General features: G+C 37.0%; 3 protein-coding genes across 5 annotated transcripts; 1 reads left to right on the forward strand and 2 right to left on the reverse strand.

Moving 5' to 3' along the window:
* The first annotated feature begins 1,470 nt into the window (after positions 1-1,470).
* Positions 1,471-12,101, forward strand: LOC139746297 (transmembrane protein 231). Its single transcript, XM_071657387.1, has 5 exons — positions 1,471-1,656; positions 4,198-4,358; positions 4,562-4,690; positions 5,534-5,759; positions 9,207-12,101. The coding sequence occupies exons 1-5, from the start codon at positions 1,518-1,520 to the stop codon at positions 9,470-9,472; spliced, it is 921 nt and encodes a 306-aa protein (XP_071513488.1). The 5' UTR covers positions 1,471-1,517; the 3' UTR covers positions 9,473-12,101.
* On the reverse strand, positions 11,373-24,130 carry LOC139746296 (putative 3-methyladenine DNA glycosylase). 2 transcript variants are annotated; one of them, XM_071657385.1, is made up of 5 exons: positions 24,016-24,130; positions 16,247-16,690; positions 14,325-14,531; positions 12,414-12,574; positions 11,373-12,071 (listed from the first exon to the last, which is right to left on the reverse strand). In XM_071657385.1, the coding sequence occupies exons 2-5, from the start codon at positions 16,620-16,622 to the stop codon at positions 11,865-11,867; spliced, it is 951 nt and encodes a 316-aa protein (XP_071513486.1). In that variant the 5' UTR covers positions 16,623-16,690; positions 24,016-24,130; the 3' UTR covers positions 11,373-11,864. The 2 variants fall into 2 exon arrangements, with proteins under 2 accessions (XP_071513486.1, XP_071513487.1); XM_071657386.1 differs by lacking the exon at positions 24,016-24,130 and having other exon boundaries at positions 11,373-11,776; positions 11,904-12,071; positions 16,247-16,625.
* Positions 16,592-24,149, reverse strand: LOC139746294 (uncharacterized). 2 transcript variants are annotated; one of them, XM_071657384.1, is made up of 3 exons: positions 24,053-24,112; positions 21,615-21,811; positions 16,592-19,866 (listed from the first exon to the last, which is right to left on the reverse strand). In XM_071657384.1, the coding sequence occupies exon 3, from the start codon at positions 19,783-19,785 to the stop codon at positions 16,906-16,908; it is 2,880 nt and encodes a 959-aa protein (XP_071513485.1). In that variant the 5' UTR covers positions 19,786-19,866; positions 21,615-21,811; positions 24,053-24,112; the 3' UTR covers positions 16,592-16,905. The 2 variants fall into 2 exon arrangements, with proteins under 2 accessions (XP_071513485.1, XP_071513484.1); XM_071657383.1 differs by lacking the exon at positions 21,615-21,811 and having other exon boundaries at positions 24,053-24,149.
* Between the last annotated feature and the right edge of the window lie 768 nt (positions 24,150-24,917).

The raw sequence follows: 24,917 nt of genomic DNA on the forward strand, positions 1-24,917 counted from the left end.
ATACAAAGTGACTTGTCTTTTGATTTGTCACAAGGATGAATACTAAAAATTTTTCATCCGAAATTTTAGTAAGAATAACACTAACAAAAATCATGTAACGGCCCAGATCTGGTACAGCTGTCCTCGTCACAAATTCTTTCCTATGTAGTATTAAATAAACTGGCCAAAAAGAAAGGCAATTGTTTTGCATTAGAATTCCATTATCATCAACATGAATACAAATTACAGGTCGGAATGATGAATTTCTGCTGATCGGTAGTTGTTATTAAATCCATGGAGGCCTTGTATGTGTAATTCTCCCAGGAGTTATCAGAACAAATTAACTTAATTACATATATATACCCCTAACTCAGGGAAAGAATTTGTTCTTGAAAAATTATCTTGAATTTTCATAGTACAAACTATATCTTCACGTGTATTACCGTGTCAGAAGATGCGTTCATGCAGGATTTTTTTTTTTTTGTAAAAAGTGGCTTTTAAAAACATGAATGGAGATTTTAAAAAACATGAATGGAGATATAAATTTCAGAAATGAAGATTTCAAAAAAATTTTCGTACCAGAGATGTTGACAATGAATGTGTGAGGTGTTGTGTGGGAAGCATTGCTCCATGGCGGGTAGCAGGATATGGTGAATGAAATAAGGTTAAGGTCCTCACTATGTTCAAAAGGGGAGACAGGAGCATTCACTGTGAGAGCATGATTTAAAGAAGGGCATATTAAATATCTACAGTATGCCTTTCAGGATAATGGACATGAACTACTGGGAAGAATAATATAAGAAATGAAAATGGAGAAAATAGGTAAATGGATTCAAGCAACAGAACGGTATTTCAGAGACGGGATAAAATACGACAATCTTCTGAAAATCACGACAGGAAAATAAAGGAATGGTATTCCAAAGCATATGGAAAGTAATTCATGTTAGAAATTTAGAGATTAAAAGAGAAATGATGGCTAGAAAAAAACCCACTGTGGCAGCGATAGTAATTTGTCTCTTCATCCTCTGTTGCCCGAGTACAACTATAAAAGGAAAGAAGACTACAGCAACCATATATGGCTGACCAGAACCAGATATGAAAAATGATATTTGAAACCAAAATACAGAACATTCTAAAGACCTGATGTATAAATTTTGGAAAATAATGTGAGAGAGAGGGAAGGTATAGTTGAATTACCTACATGATTTCCAAACTTAACACATTCTTCTACCACTACTACTGTTAGCTGCTTATCCAACCCGTCCTGTATAGGTTACGTATTAAAGATGTAACAAATTACGTTAAAATCGTCGTCAGTAAACTATAAAAAAACAACAATTTAAACATAAATATTATAGGCTGGTTGTCAACAATATATACAGACGTTGAGGGAGTTGGTTTAACAACGTGACATCTATTGATTAAAAGTCAAACTACAACTAGAGTTTCCCATCACAGAAAACGGTGATTACCAACCAGAGTTTCCAGTCTTCACTACAAATCCTTTTGTTATTGTTGTGCTGCTGAGATTTTTCAAGATGGGTTTGTACGTGGTGTACCACAGACCCCAGAATATCTTTTATAAGACAAGCCTCTGCTCCAAGGCCACTCTGTTCTCCGTTGTTACCTTTGTGGTGACCGCCATAACGCCACTGCTGATAGTGTACAGAAGCCATGGTAAGGGTTAACTGGATGGTGAAGGTATGGTGATTGTATTGAATAATTCGACTCGCTTATTACCTTTGAATGTTGACTTACTGTGTTCTATATTGCTTATGCAGTGTTCAAAGACTATACTAATAGGGTATGTATTAGTTATGCCGAGTATCGACACTATATAAATGTCCGTAATGGTAAGAATACCACATAAAAAGTGTATGCACATCTACAGAAACCTTAGGAATTTGCAAGTGACAATGGTATTTATAGATGAGATATTAGCAGCAGCTTAGGGTTTTACTGATAATTAAAGCGTAAAAGTCAGGAATAGAGATGCCACTTTGATAGGTTTAATAGTTTTTCTTTTGAATGATATTTTGTGCCATTGTAAGGAGTGATGGAATGATATGAGTTTGGAATTTTGCTTTACCACCCTTTAAAACTGTCTTTTAATATTGTTTCGTTAATGGTGGGGACATAATGGATACGCAAACCATTGTATAATGATGAAATCAAATGATTGTCAGTTGTAATGTCTAGTCTTTAAGAAAGTGTTTGGTATGAAGTCTCCTGTAACCTCTTCGGACTTTGTACAATGAATGTTGATCCTTTTCCCTCATCAGACTTTATGGTTATATGAATTTTGATATCTGCAAATGTTGATCTTTTTCTCCTCATCAGACTGTATGGTTATATGAATTTTGATATCTGCAAATAGTTTAACTCCATAGGATGACTCGGTAAAGTTTCAGTTTACAGGCATCTATGAGATAATGTATGAATTGCTTTCAATTAGCATACGTTATTCAGAATGGGGAACTATGACTTGCACCATTAGATATGCAGTAATGGGGAGGGATATCAGTTAGTTTAAAGGGAGATGGGCGGAGGAGGTGTTCAATGAAAAGTTACTGAAACATGTAGGTATTCAAATAACCTAAGAAAACATTATCACTTTTGTATGTTATAACCTGTAAGGCCATGATTTATATTTCCTTTTCTATTTTGCTGTTTGTTTACGGCATCTATTGTACGCCAACATGGTGATTAAGGCTTCAAAACAAATAAGAAATAGAAAATTTGACATTTTTATGTTTTTTAATGTCTCATTCCATTTTGCTTTGTTTCAGTACTTTACCTAATCTATAATTTTTCCATGGTGGTAAAAAGGTTAAGGATTACAATATTATACTTCTAAATATACCCATGTTATCGAACATCAATGTCAGTAACTTGAAATAAGAGTTGTGTGTACAATCAAGTTCAAGAGAAACAAAGAAACATCTCCACATTTTTCTCTATCACTGGGAGCTGTCAGATGTGCTAACTTCACCCCATTCTGCCCCTACTTAGCAGTTGATCTAGCCAACAAAAAAGTGACTATGTATATTTCCTGAGCATTTTGCCTTTACTTTTGCATGCCAGTCTATCATTTCATAACAGGAATTTTTTTTCGTGCTCATGATTTATATTTCCTTTTCTATTTTGCTGTTTGTTTACGGCATCTATTGTACGCCAACATGGTGATTAAGGCTTCAAAACAAATAAGAAATAGAAAATTTGACATTTTTATGTTTTTTAATGTCTCATTCCATTTTGCTTTGTTTCCTTTTCTATTTTGCTGTTTGTTTACGGCATCTATTGTACGCCAACATGGTGATTAAGGCTTCAAAACAAATAAGAAATAGAAAATTTGACATTTTTATGTTTTTTAATGTCTCATTCCATTTTGCTTTGTTTCAGTACTTTACCTAATCTATAATTTTTCCATGGTGGTAAAAAGGTTAAGGATTACAATATTATACTTCTAAATATACCCATGTTATCGAACATCAATGTCAGTAACTTGAAATAAGAGTTGTGTGTACAATCAAGTTCAAGAGAAACAAAGAAACATCTCCACATTTTTCTCTATCACTGGGAGCTGTCAGATGTGCTAACTTCACCCCATTCTGCCCCTACTTAGCAGTTGATCTAGCCAACAAAAAAGTGACTATGTATATTTCCTGAGCATTTTGCCTTTACTTTTGCATGCCAGTCTATCATTTCATAACAGGAATTTTTTTTCGTGCTCATGGAAATAAACCTGTTGCTAAGATCATTGATGGTTACCTCATTCTAATCATACTCTTTGGATACAGTTATAGTCCATAGTAAGTGTAAAGTGATGATATTAGGGTACAACCCTCAAAGGACCTACAGTGACCTAGAACAAGTGTACATTGTTAATAGTGAGGGGACATTCAGGATGGTGAAAGTAGTGGCAAGACAATCACTCCACGGAGAAGGTAAAGTCCTGATAATGGGGGATTTCAATTACAGGAAAACAGACCACAAAAATTCTTCACCCTTAAGGAGAGAGCTAATGAGACACTCTAGAATATGTATACAGGATAAATGCCTCCATCAGTATGTTACAGAGTGTATGAGAACTAACAAAGTTGATTTGAAAGTGTAAAGATTTTTTCCTTTCCATGTATGAACTGTAATATGACATTCTGCAGAAATGTATGGATAAATGCTGTGCAGAGATCTCAGTATTTTTCTTTTTTCCATCAGGGCTTTGGATTAAAGAGGCAGAGTTTCGAGAACAAGCAGACATTCGTTTCAAGCATCAAGTGCTCATGCTTACTGATACCTCTTTAGGGCCTGTTGTGTGGTCTACCAACCCTGCCTTTAATTCTTTGATGAAGAATTATCTAAGAGTTCCCTTAATTAAGGTATGAAATCTTGCTTATTCTGTTTGCTCTATTTTTAGTTGAAAATTAGTAGTTTATATTTATATAGTTTGTAACATAGTGAAAGAAACTTTGTGGGACAGCAAAATACATGTCTGAAGAATCAGGCAAGCACAGGGTGGTTTAGGGATTCTTAGAGTAATTTATTTATTTATTTTTATTTTGATATTGATGTATTATTTCAGTCTCATGAAATAGACAAGAACCATGATGGTGTACTGGAAGGACTTGACTTGACTGTAACTTTGCCTTTGTTAAACACTGAATTAGTGTATGGCACAACCCTTCTTGTTACATTTGACTACAGATTGCATGTAAGTACTATTTCATTTATTGTTGAAAAATGTTTTTCATATGTTTGCTTTTTGACTAAATCTATATACAGCATTTTCTCTCCAGGGTTACTTTTTTGAGGATTTGTTAAATACTTGGTGAGATAAAAACCTCTCACCCCTTACAGACAACTTAATTTAGTAGTTGCTGCCTGCAGTTTGGTGTGGATGTACTCTTCTGCTACTTAGTGAAAGGCATGCATAGGATAGAGTGGATTAGAATGATATGGTATCCTGGAGTTGACATGCTGTTAATGGACTGAACCAGGGCATGTGAAAGGTCTTGAATAAACCATGGAAAGGTCTGTGGGGACTGGTTGTGGATAGGGAGCTGTGGTATGAATGCATTACATATGACGGCTAGAGAATAGATGAGAGGATGTGACCTTTCTTTGCCTGTTCCTGGTGTTACCTTGTTAACGCTGGAAACGGGGATCAGGTATGAAAAAATACATCCACTTAATGAGTAAAACGGTGATGTGAGGCACTGGTATTTAGAACTGTGGCAAAAATCATATGTTGTTTGTTGTTAGGACTGAAAGGATTAAGAAATATTTTATGGTTACCTTAGTCTTAAAACTTCAAGTTCAGAATTTGTAAAAGGAGAGGGGACAGTGTTTGATGGATCATGTAGTGTTCAAGAGTTTGTAGCAAATCGATAATTTGAAGTCAAAGGATGGAACCATCATCAGGAGAGTAAATACTTAATTATTGGTAGTACTTCTGTGTGTAAAGTTGATCTTTTGATCTCTTGCCTGTAGTACCTTGATAGATAGTTAAGAGAAGACTTTGTTATATCTCTGTAACATGTTGATTATTCAACAGCACATGTGTGAAGCTGTGTTGGAAGGACTAGGGTTTCTTCAGCACAGTAGTGGAATTCCATTATCTGCTGTCTACTTCTCAGCTGATCTGACACTTCATCAGCGCTTTCCTTTGCCTTACTCTGGGATCCATTCATTGTACAATACATCTGTCTTACCTTCAGTATATTCCTCTGCTAAAGACTGGAAACTGCATCATATTCTTTCAAACTACTGGAAGAGGAACTGTAAGTATGAGGAGTTTTTGTAATGTTGTGGATGTTTTTAATGTAGAAAAAGGCATAGATACAAGGATCAAGGAAAATATGGACTGGATGCTGATGTTGCAGATAGTTGTAGAAGACATGTAAATAACTCTTTTTTGTATGAATGACATGAAAGGAAGAAATTAGTCCACTTACATACATACCAGATAAATGTGAGTCTGTTTTAGTAGAATAGAAAGTAGAGTGCAGTCAGTTATGTTAGATATCTAGCAGAAATTGATGAGGAGTTAGGGATAAATGGGGTGAGAAATGAAAATTTTATAGAGGACAAATTGTGAAGATATGGTTGATGAAGTAAAAGATGAAATGCTGAGGGAATAAGAGTACCCTAAGAGAGGGAAAGAGAAAAATTACAAGATTAAAGTGAAGGACAATACATACAGGGTAAGATAACGGGAAATTTCGCATCAGGTAGTGAAGGAGTGTGGGAGATGAACTTTAGCATGGAACAGTTTGTAATATACAGTTACTGATGATTTAAGTAAACTGAGCATGACACTGTTGTGTAATAGTAAAAGGCTTGTGGAATCATGATAGTCATTAGACTATACATCTGAATTTTTTTCATAGACTTTCTCAACCAGGGATATTTGAAATAGTTTACCTGTCTCTTTTTCTATCTATCTGTGTCTGTCAATATCTATCTATTTATCTGTTTATGTTTCTGTCTATATTTTGTATTAATAGTTTTTCACGTGATATCCATTTCTTGCATTAGCTAGGTATTGCCAGGAACAGACAAGGAAAGGCTATATTTGTTCATATCCATTCTCTGGCTGTTATGCAGTGCACCAAAACCACAGGCCCTTATCCACATCTAGGCCCCACAGACCTTTTATGGTTTCTCCTGGCCACTTCACGGACCCTGGTTCAATCCAGTGACAGCATCCCAGGGCCCCTTAGGGGCAACTGCAGCTACAAAGACTGAACTTCACTCTGTTACAGGAACAGAATGGATTTCTTTGAAAGAAGTTCTCAGATGAGATTGTTGTCTCATTTGTCAACTGACATTGATACAGCATCACCATGGTGATATCACACATCCTCGACAGTGACCTACCTGCACCGAAAAACACTTACCCTACTCCCTTCTTCCTTGCACTCATGCTTTAGTGTCCCTTCCTTCTCGTAAGTCTGCCTTATTATCAAGGTGAAAACCCTCACTGCTTTTAAAAACTTACTTAACTCTCCCAGAGTCCCTTTTATCTGAGTTGGAAGGTTGGTTGGTTAGTAGTTGTTGGGTTATTTCATTGTGTATGTTTTTTCGTTAATATATTTGTTGTGGAAGGGGGATCTGTGAGTAGAGGTTACTGAAGTGTGTGGCAGGGGTAAGTATTTTGTTTCGACTTTGGGATGGGTGGTTAGATATAGAGTGGTTTGGATAGGAGAGGTCTAGGGCTGTTGCATAGAATTGAATGCTGAGCATGTTGAGGTGGGTCTGTATTGGGAGGATCTGTGGTTGTTATTGTTCTGAGTTCATTATTTTATGTGGTTTGCAGCTTTATATTTTCTCTTGAGAGGGTGAAAGAACAGGGAATCGAGGCATAATTTAAAGTGCAGCAGATGAACTGTCTGTATAAAATGTTTAGGAATGCTTTTTTTTTTTGTCTAAATCTGATGCCAGTTAGAGGCCTGAGGACATTTTATTTGCATGAGTGTCGTATCTGATGCCTAGAATGGTTAGTGTTTTATTCAATGGAAGACACTGTCCATTTAAGGTGACTGGAGGATGTGAGCTGGATTCATGTCTGTCAGGGGTTAAAAGAGTGATATGTCTACACATATATATGTCCTAGCCAAAGCTAGTTATTCATTTTATTGGCCAACTAGGTTAACTGTGAAGCAGATGTTGTGACCAGTATTCGAACCTTTGTGGACATGTTCTTGGGTGGCCTGTGAATGGGTCATGGTCAGCATCATTAACCACAACAGTATGGAGGCCCCTCTGTCAGTCCTATTATGTGATTCCTCCCGATCCATAAATTTCACATACAGTTACTGTAACTCTTTTTATCCAAGCATGTCACTCACAAATTCTTTGGAGGAAATACCTGGTCCACACATCATCTTGTGACACCTCACTGTTTTTACCAAAGCAGATGTCCTGTGCAGACTACCCCTGTCTCCCAAGCACCTTGTCAGTTATATTTCTAACAGGCTTTTACCTTTGTAATTTGAGCATTTTGTTATGTTTCCCTTGCCTTTAAATAAAGGCACAATACAGTACATGCTTTCTGTCAGTACTCAAGCACCTCATCTTTAGCGATACAAACACTAGAGAGCCTGACTAACCAGTCCACAGCACTGTCAGCGTCTTGATTGAGAAACTCTACTGCAATCCCATCCACTCGTGTATCTTTGCCACACTTCATCCATGCAAGGCTCTCATTGCTTCCTCTCATTTCATGAGAACGCTCAGCAGGGCTCTTTCGCTTCCCTTGCCACCTTGTCCCAAGTACAGGACATCTACCACTGTCGTGTAACACTTGCAACAATCCTTTAAAAACATTCATCCTGTCTCTTTTTACCTCTTCTTTGCCTGTTACTGCTTCCTTCACTGTCATTCCAGTTTGTAATCTCATTTTCCTCAGGCTGTTGACCTCCTTCCAAGACATTTTCTTATTCTCCCTGAAATTTACTTACTCCATGTTTATGCTCTTTTTTCAGTTCATTTACCTTTCTGTTGACCTGCTGCCTCCTTTGGTACAACTAATAAATTATATGCCTTCCATTATGCCACTGTCCAAACACCTCTCTTTATTTTTTCTTTTTCTTTTAACATCTAAACTTATTCCCACCTCTCTATCCTTTCTTATATCCCTAACTACCACCTTGTGTGTGCCACAAACTTCACATGAACATGCAAGGGCTGCTTCCAGAAATACCTTCCATTACTCTTCTGTTCCCCTTATTTCATTTTTCTACCTATATCTCTGATGCCTGTTCCAATTGGAACTCCCTCAAGGGGGTCACAACAGTAATAATGCCTCCATGATTAGTGAACTCCAGTGCTGCCTCTTAACCTTTAGTGCCTCACCCTTAACAGGCCACTGTCAGAGGACTACTCTAGCACTGTGTTTGCAGATGTTCCTACTTAATGTTCTTACTGATGGCTGAGTTTCATTTACTCTCACCCTGTGCCAAGCTCACTCACTTTTACCACTTCTTTCACACTCATGTCATAACCTCTTTTCCTTAAAACCTCTACAAACTTCCTCTCTTGCCCTAACTAGGAAATATCAAACATCCCGTCTGCTACCCCTTCAGTTTGTTCATTTCTGACAAACTCTCATTTGCAAGCCTTTCACATAGCACATAATCTAAATACTGTTAACCTAAACCCCTCTCATTGATGTAAGCTTGTATATACACATTTGTATATGTTTCCATTTCGTACATATTTTTCAGTAACCACAAGATTCACCAATACTTATACAAGTCTGCAGACTGGAGAAAGTGACTCCTTCATTGTAAGTCTTCAAGTGCACTATCCAGAACAAAGTATATTATATATTCCAGGTTTTTGGTTTGTCATAAAGTGGGCTTGGATCCAGTATTTATCTGTTTTGGTAATTGTGTTATATATTATTAGTTTATTAAAGGAATGGGTTTTCCAGAATCAGATAGTTTCCACTTGGGTTGAGGCTCCTCAAAAGTTATTCCACTTGCGTTGAGGCTCCTCAGAAGTTATTCTGAATTAATATTATTTTGTTTATTTATCTATTTATGATTGCCTTAGGACCCCTTTCTTGAGAGGGGTCCATGTGTTACTCCAGGATTCCTTTTGTTGGAGTTCCAACAGCTACTTCCAAAATAATGGTATCCTTTAGAGTAAGAAGTTCTTTGAAGAGGCTGTGCTCACTTTTTTCAAAAGAATGTGACTTTTCATTTGCAGTGTAACAATAGGCAGACAGAGTCTTGTTACACCTATATATGTTTTTGTTGCCCTTATCAGACACTTGATTAGAAAATCTCTAACACCTCTTCTGATAAATACATCACATACTTATTTTTTTTCTTTTGCTCAATCCATTAAACAGTTGTACAACTTGATTTGATAATCTTAAGAAGTTTATTGCTGTGTGATTTATGAGACACAAGTCAGAGCAGAGAGAAGTAGACATATACTAAAGGTAAAGGCAAAGAGTTTCACATGTCGTCTCCATAGAGAAAGAGCAGAAAATTTTAACAAGTTGCTCTTAGGATGCATAGTGGGGCAATTGTAGATTTTGATTTTGGTGGTTTTCCTAATGAAAAAGAAACGGTTAGAGTAGGAAAATGTGACAAAACAGCTGAAATCTGAGCTCTGTGATGAAAAAGTATAGATAGTAGTCTTTCCAGTTAAAAAGATAAAACAATTGGAAGAAGGCAGAAAGTTGGGAAATATATCCAGAGAAAATAAAATATGTCATGACAACAAGAGACTTAGTGTGAATGAACATGGCCTTTTTTGCCAGTTTTCCTGGTGCTGCCTCGCTGAAGTAGGGGTAGCGACAGGAATAGATGAAGGCAAGCAAGTATGAATATGTACATGTGTATATATATGTCTGTGTATATGTTGATATGTATATGTATGGGTGTTTGTGTATATATTGTATATGAGTGGATGGGCCATTGTTTGTTTGTTTCCTGGCGCTACCTCACTGATGCGGGAAACAGCAGTTAGGTATAAAACATGCTAAAGACATGTAATCTGTCTGAGGGATTACCCCAAGTACAAATGGAAAACATTAATTATCTGAAAATACTTATGGATGGTCCATTCAAACGGTACACAGTGGGAAGAAAAACTGATGGAGAGACTTATGCAGTGGTGATGATAATTTGTATTCTTCAAGAGAATTTCAGTGAACCAGATCAAACGTTCAGCAATAATAGCGAAGAAACATTCAGGATGGTGCATGAAGCAGAGATAATTTCAGTTATAAAAACACAAATTGGGAGAATTTCATGTACCATTATGTCACCAATCCCCTAAGTAGAAATGAAAAGCATAAAGCATACCCCTGCCTCACACTTCAGTAAACTCCACACAGATCCCCTACCGAACAAATATATGACTGGTTAAACATATATACTGAAATAACCAGACCAGCACTAAACAACCAACCTAACTCATTCTAAAAGTACAATCCATCAGACATACATCCTTTATAAACCACACTTCTTAATCAGACACAAGTCACACTCTGCTAATTATGCTGTGGACATCACCCATCACTACAGATACTAATTCACCATATCTTAAGGCCTTTCATATCCACACTGCAACTACCATAAAGAAGACTCGGAGTACTTTATACTGAACTGAACTACACTGCACTCTCTGCTTATAGATGCACACACAGCATCACAGCACTTTGTGACCTTTAATCCTGGCTGGCTTCTTGAGTGCTTTAAGAGCCATGTAAGGATAGATGGGACTTCTGGGGCGGGAGGTAAATACATTTATATATTCCCTCCCCCAATGAAATAGATGTTTTCAATATCTTGTTTCCATGTTAGAGGATGAAAGGGAATATGCTCCCTCTAGGTAAAAAACTTCAACAGTGAAGGGAAAATAATACTTAAATAAATGACAGTAAAATAAAACAAAACTTTTATTTGCTAAAAAGACAAAAATTTCTTTACCGAAAATATTATTTACAGAAAAAGAAAATGTAAGAACCTTAATATTACTTAAAAGTACAATTTCATTAAGTATAACTTTACTGTCACTGGATTCTCATAAGTGTATTCATATTTGAGAAGAGTTCATGCCAGAAACCAATAAGTTAATAATACTGTAAATTGTTCTGGAGCATCATAGCACAATGGTAGAAATTGGCACTAAATCCAGGAGATTCAAGTTCAATTTTTAGCCAAGTAGGGATTATTGCATGTCATCTGTGTCTGTCTCAAAGTCCAGTTAATGTCATGTCCTACACCTAGAACTAATTTGACCCTTATCTTTATGTGGATGGCTCACTGCTTGTCATCTGTGTGTGCAAAAAAATTCCAGTTAATGTCATGTCCAACACCTAGAACTAATTTGACCTTTCTCTTTACATGCAAAACAGATAAATGTTAGTAATTTTTCTCTGCTGTTTTATCTCTGACACTTACATACTTGTTGTTAAATACGTAAAATCGAAGTGGCTTATTAGCCCATTCTTCACCATATGACTCGATGCCAATCCTCTTACTGATTACCACTAGATTCTCAGGAACGGACTTGCCTACTTCTAACCAGAAGGTATCTGATTCTGTTAGGTCCAGCTTATTGCAGGAGTCCTGTTATTAAAAAAAAAAAAGAAAAAAAAAGCCTTAATTCATTATGTTTGAATAACAAACTTGTAAGAGGGAATTTAGGTGATTAATCATTGATCATTCCTTGAGGAAAAAATGAATGGTACAGCTGTCAAATTTATTTTCATGACTGGTGAGATAAAGCATTTGAGTAAACTAAGGAAGTGGAAACAATCTGTGAATATGTAGTAAACAGGTTCATTTAATCATTATTTATGGGAGGAAAGTTGAACAATGACTGATCATATACATTATATAAGGACTCTCAGGCTGTATATGAATTTTTGATATATTAAATACATATACAATGCTAAACATTTTTCATACCTTGGTTAGATATAGTGCTTGACAAAGTTTTGATGGTCCATTGCATAGCTCATGAGTTTTGAGAGGACTTGAGCTCTTACGTCTCTGATTCCGGCCAGCTACCATTTTCTGAAAGCCCTCCAAGGGTTCTAATGATCTTATCAGAACACATGAGCCATCACCTAAGTAAAATAATGATAAATGTCAGTGAGAAGTGTGAGAAATAACTGGTATTAACAAATATTAAAAATTTAGGAAGGCAGGGAAGTATGTTCTAAAGCTCATTATTATTTCTTTGATACCTAATTGACTATACCTCAGTGAGGTAGCATCAAGAACAAATGAACATTGGCATTTTTTGTTTACACAGCCTCTTTCCAGCTGTCATTGAAAATGTACTTAAAAAAAAGAAAAAAACATCAAACTGTTTTCTTCATGCAGCTGTTACCCATGATCTATAAAAATGGTTTGGATTTTTCATGAATGAAGTCCCTTGTGGATTTATTTAATCCTGAGCATGACCTAGTTTATAACTTGAAAATTTCACCTTTGGCCATCGTACACAGACCTACAATGTTTTCTCCAAGCCATATTTCCACCAACTGCACAGGGCCTGAACATGCAGGAGGGTGAAAGATGTGCAGAGGATGGAGTGGTGATGTATACAGGGGGGCAACATAATGTCAGTGGACTGAACCAGGGCACATGAAGCAGCTGGAGAAAACCACAGAAACATCTGTGGTTGTGGCAGTGGGTTGTGTTTTTGGTGCATTACACATGACAGCTAGAGAATGGATATGACTGAATGAGGCCTTTTCTTCATCTGTTCCTGGTACTACCTTGTTAATGCAGGAAACAGCAAACAAGTACAAAAGAAAAACGAGAGATTTCCACCTGTTGTTCCTTCATAATGTATATGTAGTGTAGCACTGTACTTTTGTGGTTGTAACCTTGGTTGGCTGGCCATTAACAGTAGTAATTAGTGGTGAAACAACAGAATGTTTAGGTGTAAGTGATGTACCACAGGACTGATTCTCTTTCTCAGATATATTAATGATATTGCAATGGGCTGCATTTTAAGATATCAAAATTTGCAGACACTTCTAAGCCAAGAAATAAAGCTCCATCAAAATATATTACATGATAAATTTTTAAAGGAAATCATTAATGAAACATGACAACAATGAGATTCCATGTCAACATTGTAATGAATCATGGGAAGAGCAACTTTCTGACACCAGGTACTTCATGGTGTTCCTTACATGAAGCTGTGCTCTTTGCTAATGGCACTGCACCCTAAATATCCTGGAAGTGCTTCAACAAATGATAAAGCCAAAATAGATGTTAAACCTTGAAATAAAGCTGCAAGATTTTTAAAGACTAAAGAGTGGTGAGGGAGCCTCAGCAATGGACTGTAAATACCATCTTGGCAAATGTCAGCCTCTCCTCGTACAAAAATCAAGAAACTGTATTGATGTTTGTAAGCACGAAAACTTAGTACAGTCCAGAACTTTCATCAGTGCTGGCTTTTTTAAGAATTCAATATCTAGTTTAAAAAAGGAAGCTAGTATTAGCAATATAACTATTTCTTAGGTTTGTTATGCTGTTGTCATTAACCAACCAATGTTTCAGTTATAAGGAAAGGTACTGAATCTCCAATGATTAATAAAGTAAGGTATAAAAGTATTATCATTTCACAGTGAACAACAAACTACCTTTCTTACAATAAAAAATGCTGAGTAACTGCTTATGTTGCCTGCTCTTTCCAATCAAGAAAATCTTTGTACACTACATTTATATGAAAAAAGATTTTCAATTATAAAACACATGTACAAACTGCTATGAGTTGTAGGTTTTAGACAAAGTCTCAATCTAAAACCCACACATTAATGTAAGGAAAATAAGCAAAAGGCAAAATAGTAACAAACTCACCTTTGCTAGATATATTGAAGCAGTGGTACATTCCATATATAGAGTAAACATAAGAGGTCCCTGGCTTCATGTACATTGGCTCTGTTCTGGCAGTTCTTTTCCCATTATGACTGTGTGAGGCTACATCTGGGCCACCCAAATAACTTTCTGTCTCTACAATACATCCAGATATACGAACACCGTCCACAAGCCTGACAACAACTTGACCTATTGAAAAATTTTCAGTATATTACAGGGTACTTAAAGGATTATGAAAAAAGTGACATCTGTAGATTAAACTCAAATACAACAAAGAGCTGAGGGCTTTTAATATAAATGTTCTACAGGTGTAGAATGAAAGGCTTAACTATAAAATTAACCTTACATACACAAAAAATATGTTCAGCAGTGATGTATTTTAAGATATAATCATGATCCACAGAGCTAACACCTGAAAATTCTTTTCTGAGAGCTAACAGTATTTAGAATGTATAATAAAGAGGTACAGAGTAACATATGTAGAAAAGGCAAAGGAGAGTGCTAAGATCATATGAATACATGTAAAACAACCTCACATAATTCTCCAATCATCTGTCCAGCCACTTTGCGAAGTTTTCTGCTATGTTGTATGATAGTAAAGTGTGTTAAAGAATTGGGTGCCCATGAGTGTAAAACTTTCTCCCAGTACAGTAAAAATAGATAATTACAGCCTCAAGTACAAAAACACTGTCGATAAACATCATGCATTTTCCTGATCATTATCTTCTTACTCAACAATCCTATCCATCAACTGCTAAAGTCACTTGAACAAAGTTTTTAATAATTTTTTACCACAAGACAGAATTAGTTTACCTGTGATCACGTCAATGACTGATTATTCCATTCAAAATACCCCAATAAACAACTCATATTTCAGATGTTCTTTAACAGCTGTAGAAAACAGTTACTTTGTGCAGGAAAGGTTTTAACTCAAAAGCAACTATCTGTACACAATCCTGGGTAATTATAACTCCCATCTCTCCAAAGCCACAAAACAAAACAAATGGTCCATAAGATGCCAATAAATCATATTTCCCTTGCACCAAGATGTCTTTTAAGAATACAATATAACTCTCCACTTTCTTAATTTCTCATTCTATTTCCCGGGTTTAAATCCATTCCCACACAGCCCCATGTTAATCATTATGATTTTCACAGTATAAACTATTCTATTCTTAAGTGGGCTGGACCAGTTCAACTTTAACATACTATACTACACCTAGATGCTCTATTCTCTTCTTTTAATTGCTCCTCAAAGGTTTACTGAACTATCTAATTTGACATAATTTGCACCAATCCATTATTATTAATTATATCTATAAATTAATTACATCTATAAACTTTTTTAAAATGGCTATCTGTCCAACTGGTTATAAATTCCAACTGCTCTTTTTATGTTAACCAAGTCTGTTTTATCCAGTATCAAGCATTTTCTCTTTTCCTACAAAAACACATAAATGTTTAAATCACTGATGACATGATACAAGTACTGTACTTTGTCAACCACATTATACAGAACAGCATACCTGACATTTTCTTACTGTATATTTATAGCAGTTTTTTCATGTCCAACTTCCTTCCCTTCTAAAAGTGTACATGGAAACCTCCATCAACATCACTTGTATAGTTTTTCTCAATACATACAATGACTATGCAACCCAATCCTTTTGGTAAACTGTAACTAATAGTGCATGCTCAGCTCTTTTCAAAGAAATTCTTACAGTTTTCCTCATACACCGTATATTCCGTATAAATTTTACAATCTTACCCGATAATCTTCATGATTAGAAACTCAGACAAATATGTCTTGTGAAAATAATATTTGGAAAGATTATATGTGTAAGAAAAAAATGTACATAACATACAGTAAAAAATATATCAATGTTGAAATAAAGAGAACTTACCTAAAAGTGCCTTAGCAAGAGTAATGCTGTCTTGGTCATAGAAGTCTTGGGACAGTCTTGGTCCATTTATAATAGTCTTTCCTGCAATCTGTGAATCTCCACCAGATGCACTTAACTCTTGTGGTACTTTATTACCTCTCACACATCTGCTTCTAATGGAAGTCTCTTCTAATTCTATTGTGTTCATGTCCTCTTTAGTTCCTCTTGTACTCTCTTCCACTTTTTCATTTCCTTCATTAACAATGTCCGAAGACCCACTGATTTGTTTAGAAAAATATGGACTTAATGTTGAATCCAGTGCAGTATTGGAAAAATCACAAGTCCTCGGCAATTTATCACCACCACCTGACAATTTTCTACGAAATCTTTTGGACATGTTTTCTCTATGGTACTTTAAGAAACGTTACAAATGTTTATTTTGTCTTTCTTCTGATAGTTTTTATCCTAAAAGAGGTAATAAAATTTTCTGTCAACTTAAAGGTACAGCAGTGCAGTAGTTTAACATTAAAGATAACAATGGAATTTTCAACTTCGACATTTCCCCCTTTAATCATAAGTTTAAAAAAATGTTAATGAAATATTCAACATAATAAACACAACTGATCTCACAACACAGTTTGTAATTAAAAAGTCACAGATCTATCTTCCATGTTCATGTTCTAACTACTGCTTTCATCATTACGTGTATAAAAGTCTCTCGCCATCCATGCACTCATTCTTCCCATAGTTTGAACATAATCCATCATGGATGCAAACTTATAAGTACTTTTTATGTATGATCTCTGATTCCAGTAAGCACTAGAATAGTATGTGTCCCAACATGCACCGTATAAATCTTGGTAATCTTCCTCTTCTTGCTGTGGTGTCCAACCTGTTTGTGTATCAATAGGATTAGTTCCCTGAGATTCATAGTAATTGCCTTGCTGCTGGATATTGCTAGTACTATCATTCTGCTGCCATGCCCTATGATCAGTATAATTTGGTTGGTGCTGATATTCATTCATAGGCTTAGTTCCATAATCCCACTGTCCCCAGTATCTACCATCATTATATTTATTATTGCTCTGATGTATGTAACATTCATTTGGGCTATTAAATGAAGTTTGCTTTTTACTATGTAATCTTTTTTTCAGATGCTTTTTAGTCTTTGGGTTTTCCATGCTTCTCATATTCATGTAATATTCATACGGTTTTTGCCCCTTTTGATCTTGTTGCTTGGCATGTGTACTCTGTCTAAAATTATTTGACTTAGAATAATGTTTCTCCTTGACATTCTTTTTATGATACTGATTATTGACAGCATTATCACCTGAAGAACTCATTGTCAAAAGACAAGGATCAGCAGTCTGCTGCACTTTGTGTTTTACTTCTTGATAGTTCACACTCTTAGTATAGACCTTTGCCTGTTTTGCTTTAAAAGCATTGTCAGCAGTACGGTTTTCATGCGATTCTTCCCCAGAAAATGACTGATTTTCTTGAGATGACAGTACTGATGTGTGGTCATCTGTCATACTGCTTTTTGTTTCTCCTCTCTTAACCTGATTTAACAAGCATGCATCTTTTCCTTCTATCATATCTTGTAGAGCTTTCTCAATATCAGCCCCACTGCATTTCCAAGTTTCATCAGCTTCAATTACTCTCTGCTCATGTTCTTCTTGTATATCCTTCCAGTGATCATCAAGTGCCTTAATATCTGCTTCAGTTGGTTTTAGTTTGCTTGGTAAAGATGGTACTCTTACAACTGGATTATCTGTAACTGAAATACTGTCATACTTCTCTAAACAGTCTAGAAGTATATCTGAATACGAAACATTCACGGAGGGTGATTTAGGGCTTAATCCCTGTAATAAGGTCAAGACCTTTTTGTAAGTTTCTGCCTTAATCTGAATTCTTTCATTCTCCATTTTCCTTTTTGCTTCCTGTTTCCTCCTTTTCAGCACTTCTTCATCAGTGGTGCTCTTATTCTCACTGTCTTTCATTTTCCAGTTTTGCTTTTTCTTGTCTGCATTCATGTCCCCATTATACCTATTAATAGTGTCTTTTGACTCTTGCAATTTTTTTAACTTATGAGTGTGTTTTTTTGAGACTGCACCTTCTCTATTTTCTTTACCAGAGTCTTCAAAGTATTCTAACTTCATTTTGAAACCATTTTTTTCTCTTGGAGCTGATGTTTTTTTGCGTGAAGTATTTTCCTGCTCTAGCGCTTGACAGCTGTTATCTTTTCTTTTATCATATATTTGCAAAAAATTTTTCTCCAGCCATATTTTCAGCTCTTCATCCGACAGTCGTTCCAGTTCCTCCATACCCTCAACATCTTTACTGGCAATGCTAGATTTCCAATCCTCTTGTAGCATATAAACTTGTACATTTGCCAGAGATGCAATAGCCCTCATAGCCTGCCATTCATCTCCTTCTGTAGCAAGAGTAATAGCGCCTCCTCGAGAGCCAAAGCGGCCAGCACGTCCCACACGGTGAAGATATGTAGCCTGATCACGTGGCATGTCAAGATTGACTACAAGATTCACATGTTCTGAATCCAGGCCTCGAGCGGAAAGGTCTGTTGATACAAGAACTCGACATTTATAGGAGCACAATTCCTCCAGTGCCTTTAAACGATCACTCTGTTTTTGCCCACCAGTCAGGTATGAAACAGGCCATCCAGAGGCTCGTAATGCATTGCAAAGAGATTCAGCACGTAACTGAGAATTAGAAAATACAAGACACTGGTTAAATGTGACTGTGGTGAGAATGGTTAGAAGCTCTGTGAACTTGATCTGCTGTCTGCGATATGGCTGATGGTGATATGGGAGTAATCTTACAAACTGGTTAACACCAAGTAGAGCAGGAGAATCCCTTCCAAGTCGGACATGGTTTGGTGATCGCATAAGTCTTTCAGCCACTTTGGCTACATCTTCAGTATAAGTTGCACTAAGTGCTAGTATCTGTTTATTCAGGGGAAGTGCAGAAGCCAACTGGACCACACTTTCAGTAAACTGTCCTGTCAGAAGCTGGTCAGCTTCATCTAGTATAAGCAATCTAACATTATCTAATTTAAGGTATCCGAGTTCAACAAGCTGAGTGATGCGACCAGGTGTTCCCACAGCTATGTGGCAGCAACGAAGTTTAGCTTTATCTTGAGCTAAATGAATCCCACCAATAAAGGTAGATGCTCTTAATCCTGGCATCCCACTACCGATAGCATTAACTACTTGTGTTATCTGCACAGCAATTTCACGAGTAGGTGCAATAACTAGAACCTGTGTTGTTATGGCAGAGACACTTATCATTTCCAGTGCAACTACAGTAAAAACACATGTCTTACCAGTGCCACTCTTAGCCTGAACGACTAAATCTAGCCCACAGCGACCGAGAGGGATTGCAGCTAATTGAATGGGGCTTGGCCGCTCAAACCCTGCTGCCTTTAGCCCCTGCAACACTTGATCTGATAAGTACATACCAGCAAAGTCTACATTTTCTTCAATAAGAATGTCATCTGTTCTTTCTCTGTCTTCAAGTTTATGAGCTTTTCTCTGAGCCATTTTTTTTGGATTCTTGAACAATATTCAAACTTAAACTATACTATCTCACATCCCTCACTTAGCACCAGCTTCTACACTTATCTGAAATATAAATAACAGGTATTTAATGATAAATTTATATTTATTATAAGATTAAAATCAGTAACTGAAATTTGAATCACTCAATTCTATGACCTCATTTACATTATTCAATCATCAATCAATAAATATTGGAAGTTGCAAATGCTTGAGAGAAAGTGTGTTTTAAGGCTGTGTGATGCTCTTATGGTTATATTACATATCTGTGGATGGGGCACGTTCTGTGAGGTGTTAATATGGCAGGGTGAATGCAGTGTGATACTTAACCAGGGGGAAATAGAATGGAAACTGTCGCATTTTTTCTATGCTAATGATACTGTTTTATCTTAATTTGAGGAGGAACTGAACAGACTGGTGGACTGGTTTGATAGTGCAATTAGGAGGAGGATGCTGGAAGTGAATGCAAGTACAATTCAAACACTATTTTGAAAGGAAATATTTAGAGTTAAGCAAGGACACTGGTGGGAAAGCTGAAAGTAAAAGTAAATTCTTAAAAAAAAAATGGTGCACTAAAACAGGTTCAGGTGAATGGGAAATATTCAAGCTCAGAGTGTGCAAGAAGCTTGTATGAAGTACTTGTCCCACTACTGTTGTAAAGATATGAAGCCCTAGAGTAATCAGTTCAAAAAGGGTACAAAAATATGAGCAAATTAGACAGATAACTTGCATATTACAACTGGAATTAGGATAAGACATAAAAGATAGAAGTGCGATGATGTCAAAATAGTGCTTGGATAAGTTTCTCTAGATGCTAGAGTTGTGTAAAAAGAAAGGTAGAAATAGGGTGATCAAGAAGATATAAGAAGTAAAAGCAATGAATAAATGAAGTAAAAGGAAACATTATGGTTAGGGATAATCCAGGTGATAAAGGAATAACCATAGATTGAATGCAATGAAAACATTTTAGGTAGGGAGATGAAGATGTTGGTCTAACTTGATGAATCGACTGTTGAATTAAGTAAAAATGTAAGAAGCACTTTCATGAGTGAGGACAACTGTGCTTCACTGTAACATACTAGACATATGTTAAGGATTTGTATATGTTATTTGGAGAATGTATGTACCTGCACGACTCCATTAAACTAGAAATGGAATATTGATTATAATCACCTGATAACAAAATGATGAAGAAATACACAGGTTGACTGACAGATATAGAGATAAAAAGTTATGAAAGTGAAAAAGAACGAACAAATAAGTATCAGGAATATCCGATAACTACAGGTGCAATATCCTCAAAAATTGCCATGATAATTTGGAAGTAGGATTTACTTTGGACTGAAAAGGCTTATCCAGTATATTCATAATGAATATGACTAAAATACATTCTTTTCACTCTGAAGAGTGCTATACTAACTATTCAAATGTTACTGAACCCTTTAGATGCTGGTCTGGGTATATCAGACACCACCACCAGAATGAGAAGGATGGATTGAAACAGATTTTGAGTGATCAGGGCCTGAGCATGCAGGAGGATGAAATGTACACATGGAATAGAGTGAATTGGAATGATGTGGTATACAGGGGTCAACTTGCTGTCAACAGGCTGAACCAGGGCATGCGAAGTGGACAGGGTAGACCATGGAAAGGTCTGTTGGGCCTGGTTGTGGATAGAAGGCTATGGTTTCTATGCACTGCATATGACAGCTTCAGAATTGATGTGTGACTGTTGCCTTTCTTCATGTCTCTCACGCTACCTTGCTAATGCAGGAAATGGCGATCAAGTATGAATATATATGAATATAACTTACCTTCCTGCTGCTTCAGGAGTCTCTTCTGTTCTTAAGAGTTCTGCAGTACTCCTGAAGCTGGCCACATCTACCAGACAGGACCACAGGTCATAAAGGGGTTGTGATGTGTGTACATCTATGTGCAGACAGTGCAGAGGTAGTAATTATATGCTTGGTTGTTTTCTTTATGGAAGCTGCATCATAGGCATGAAGGGTTGCTAAGTAGAGAGAGATTGTTCTCAGTGCATTATTTGTGTGATTGCACCTTTGTTATAATTGCCTTTAGCAACATGAAGGTCCTCTGATATGTAGGTGACCTTAATCATATCACAACACCCTGACACCACAGTACCAACAACAAACATACGGCAATACACTAAAAAATGGAACAATGCTCACCCAGAACAGAATGTGTGCAGCTCCACAGTCACTTAGCCCCATGCAGACACATATCCATCTTACACCCTCCAGTCAACATGAATGGACATTCACTCCCACTGAACAAAACACCAACCATTCAAAGTATCACATATGACATACATGACATTCACTCCCCACACCAAAAACACAACACAAAAACAACATACAAACTAAATAACACCAAATTTTGACAAAAGAATCCCTAAACATCTACAAACAATTCGTTTGCTCCCCTATAAATTACACCTCACCTGCATAGTCTTCTCTCAACTCAATTTATACAGTATAAAATAAAAGCAAATCACACAATATATTACACCCAGAACAATCACTGACTGCCTAGCAACCACAGACACTCAATACCTACATGACGATCCTCCAATTACAGTCTCACATTAACATCCTGAGCATTCAATTCTATTCCAACTACTCCATTACTAACCACCAATCCCTAAGTGGAAATAATAACTTGACCCTGCCTCACATTTCAGCAATCTGCTCACACATTTATCTCTGCCTCACATTTCAGCAATCTACACACATCTATCTCTGCCTCACATTTCAGCAACCTCTACTCACACATCTATCTGTATGGAATATAACACAGACGGAACACATAGATGCTGAAATGACCCAACAATCACTGAACAGCCCTCTCAAGGCAGTTTTAAAATTTAACCCTCCTGACGTGTAATCATCAGAAGCTACACTCGTCAGACAAACACAGGTAACTTTCCCATAAACACTTTGGACATCATTCATCTCTTCAACACAACAAACTCCATTTCATCATATCCCAAGACCATAATACCCACAATGCAACTACCATAATGAAGACACTGAGCAGCAGCTGCTCAATTGCCTACATTCTCTGCACATAAAAGCACATACAGCATCTAATAACCTTTACTCAGCATTTTTTTTTTTTTTTTTTTTACATTGGAAGCTCCAGTCATAGACAAAAGTCCAAATCATGGCCAGGCCTTAACTGAAATATGAATAGGTTACTGAAGGGGAAGAAAAGGAAAGTATACAGATGTTTAAAAGGGTGTAAGACATTAGACAGTTTTCTAGAGATGCACCACACAAGTGTAAAACTACCTCCCTATACAGTACTAACAGGTAATTATACATACACACAGTAAGAAAATTACAAATACATAATGACATGTCAATGATGCCCCAGCTTTATTTTTAATATGACTACCGCTGAGTGTTGCTGACAAGTTAGTTGACAGATATCTTGATTTATTCAACTCGAATAGATCATGTATTTATTTGTTTAGTCTTTACAATTGCCTGAGTACTCTACCATAAGAAAGGATTCTGGTATTACCTAGGACACCCCTTCCCAGAGCTCCTGCAGCCTGATAATACTGAACTTATACAACCTAGCCCAAAGTGACTTTTCACACATGATGTAGCCTTAAGCAGGTCCAGTCTGGTGCCATCACTTCAACAGAGTTATGTTCCTGGCCATCAGCTGCTGTAATGAATGTCTTTTCTTATTTCGCTACTTACGAGGTTTATTGTAGTTTCGGAGACCAATCTGATGAGAACACTAAGGCGAAATGATATTTTGATTGTGATAATACTTTTTTCGTCTTTTACAAACACTGCCCTACCATCTTATTTGAGTACAACTTCGATAGTTTGGATGGCATAACCAGTGATGTTATTCTGATGCATTTCAACACATTTCGAGGTTTCGTGAATCTAGTATGAAGATCGCACAACTAAAGGTACATTGCACTGTTTAGAGAAAGAAGCATATCCGCAATAATTAACCTAAATCCATAAGGACACAAGCATGATGTAGCCTTCTACAGTTCCACTTATAACAGGCATTCTAGTGAAACTTAATCCTGTTCTAATTAAATACTAAATATCGTTTGCTAAATCACTAATGCTCATCCATTGGTAAACTTTGATATCTGCTACAGCCAATACTCACACACCATGTAAAGAAAAATGGATGAGATATTCTAGCCCATGTACCTACGTGGTAAAACCCGTGGTAATTCAAAATGTCCTGTTACCTATAACCAGTGCTGTACACAACTATGTGTGCAGATCCACTACTTTCTGTTGATGTTGCGGTTGCGATCACCTCTGGCAACCATTACCAGAGCCCACTAGTCCGCCGCTGGCAACCACTGTCAGCGATCATTTCTGACAGCGACTACTAGCATCCGTTCGAAGTAAGCAATATCAAAGACTGCTGTTAGCAACCATTGCCAACGACTTCTAGTAACAACTGCTAGTGACCATTGCCAGCGACTTCTGCTAGTAACCATTGCTAGTGACTATTGCCAGCAACTTCTGCTATTGACCATCACCAGCAACTTCTGCTAGTGACCATTGCCATCGAATCTTGCAAGTGTCCATTGCCATCGAATCCTGCAAGTGACCATTGCCAGTGACTCCTACTAATGACCTATATCATCTCTCATTGCCAGCGACTTCTGCTAGTGACCACTGCCATCTACCGGTGCCAGTGACTCCTATTAGTAACCACAGCCATCTACCATTGTCAGCGACTCCTACTTGTGACCACTGCCATCTACCATTGCTAGTGACCCCTGCTTGTGACCACTGCCATCTACCATTGCTTGTGACCCCTGCTTGTGACCACTGCCATCTACCATTGCTAGCGACTCCTGCTTGTGACCACTGCCATCTACCATTGCTAGCGACTCCTACTTGTGACCACTGCCATCTACCATTGCTAGTGACCCCTGCTTGTGACCACTGCCATCTACCATTGCTAGTGACTCCTACTTGTGACCACTGCCATCTACCATTGCTAGTGACCCCTGCTTGTGACCACTGCCATCTACCATTGCTAGCGACTCCTGCTTGTGACCACTGCCATCTACCATTGCTAGTGACCCCTGCTTGTGA

Source organism: Panulirus ornatus, chromosome 64 (assembly GCF_036320965.1).
Source record: "Panulirus ornatus isolate Po-2019 chromosome 64, ASM3632096v1, whole genome shotgun sequence".
In the NCBI taxonomy this organism is placed as follows: Eukaryota; Metazoa; Arthropoda; class Malacostraca; order Decapoda; family Palinuridae; genus Panulirus; species Panulirus ornatus.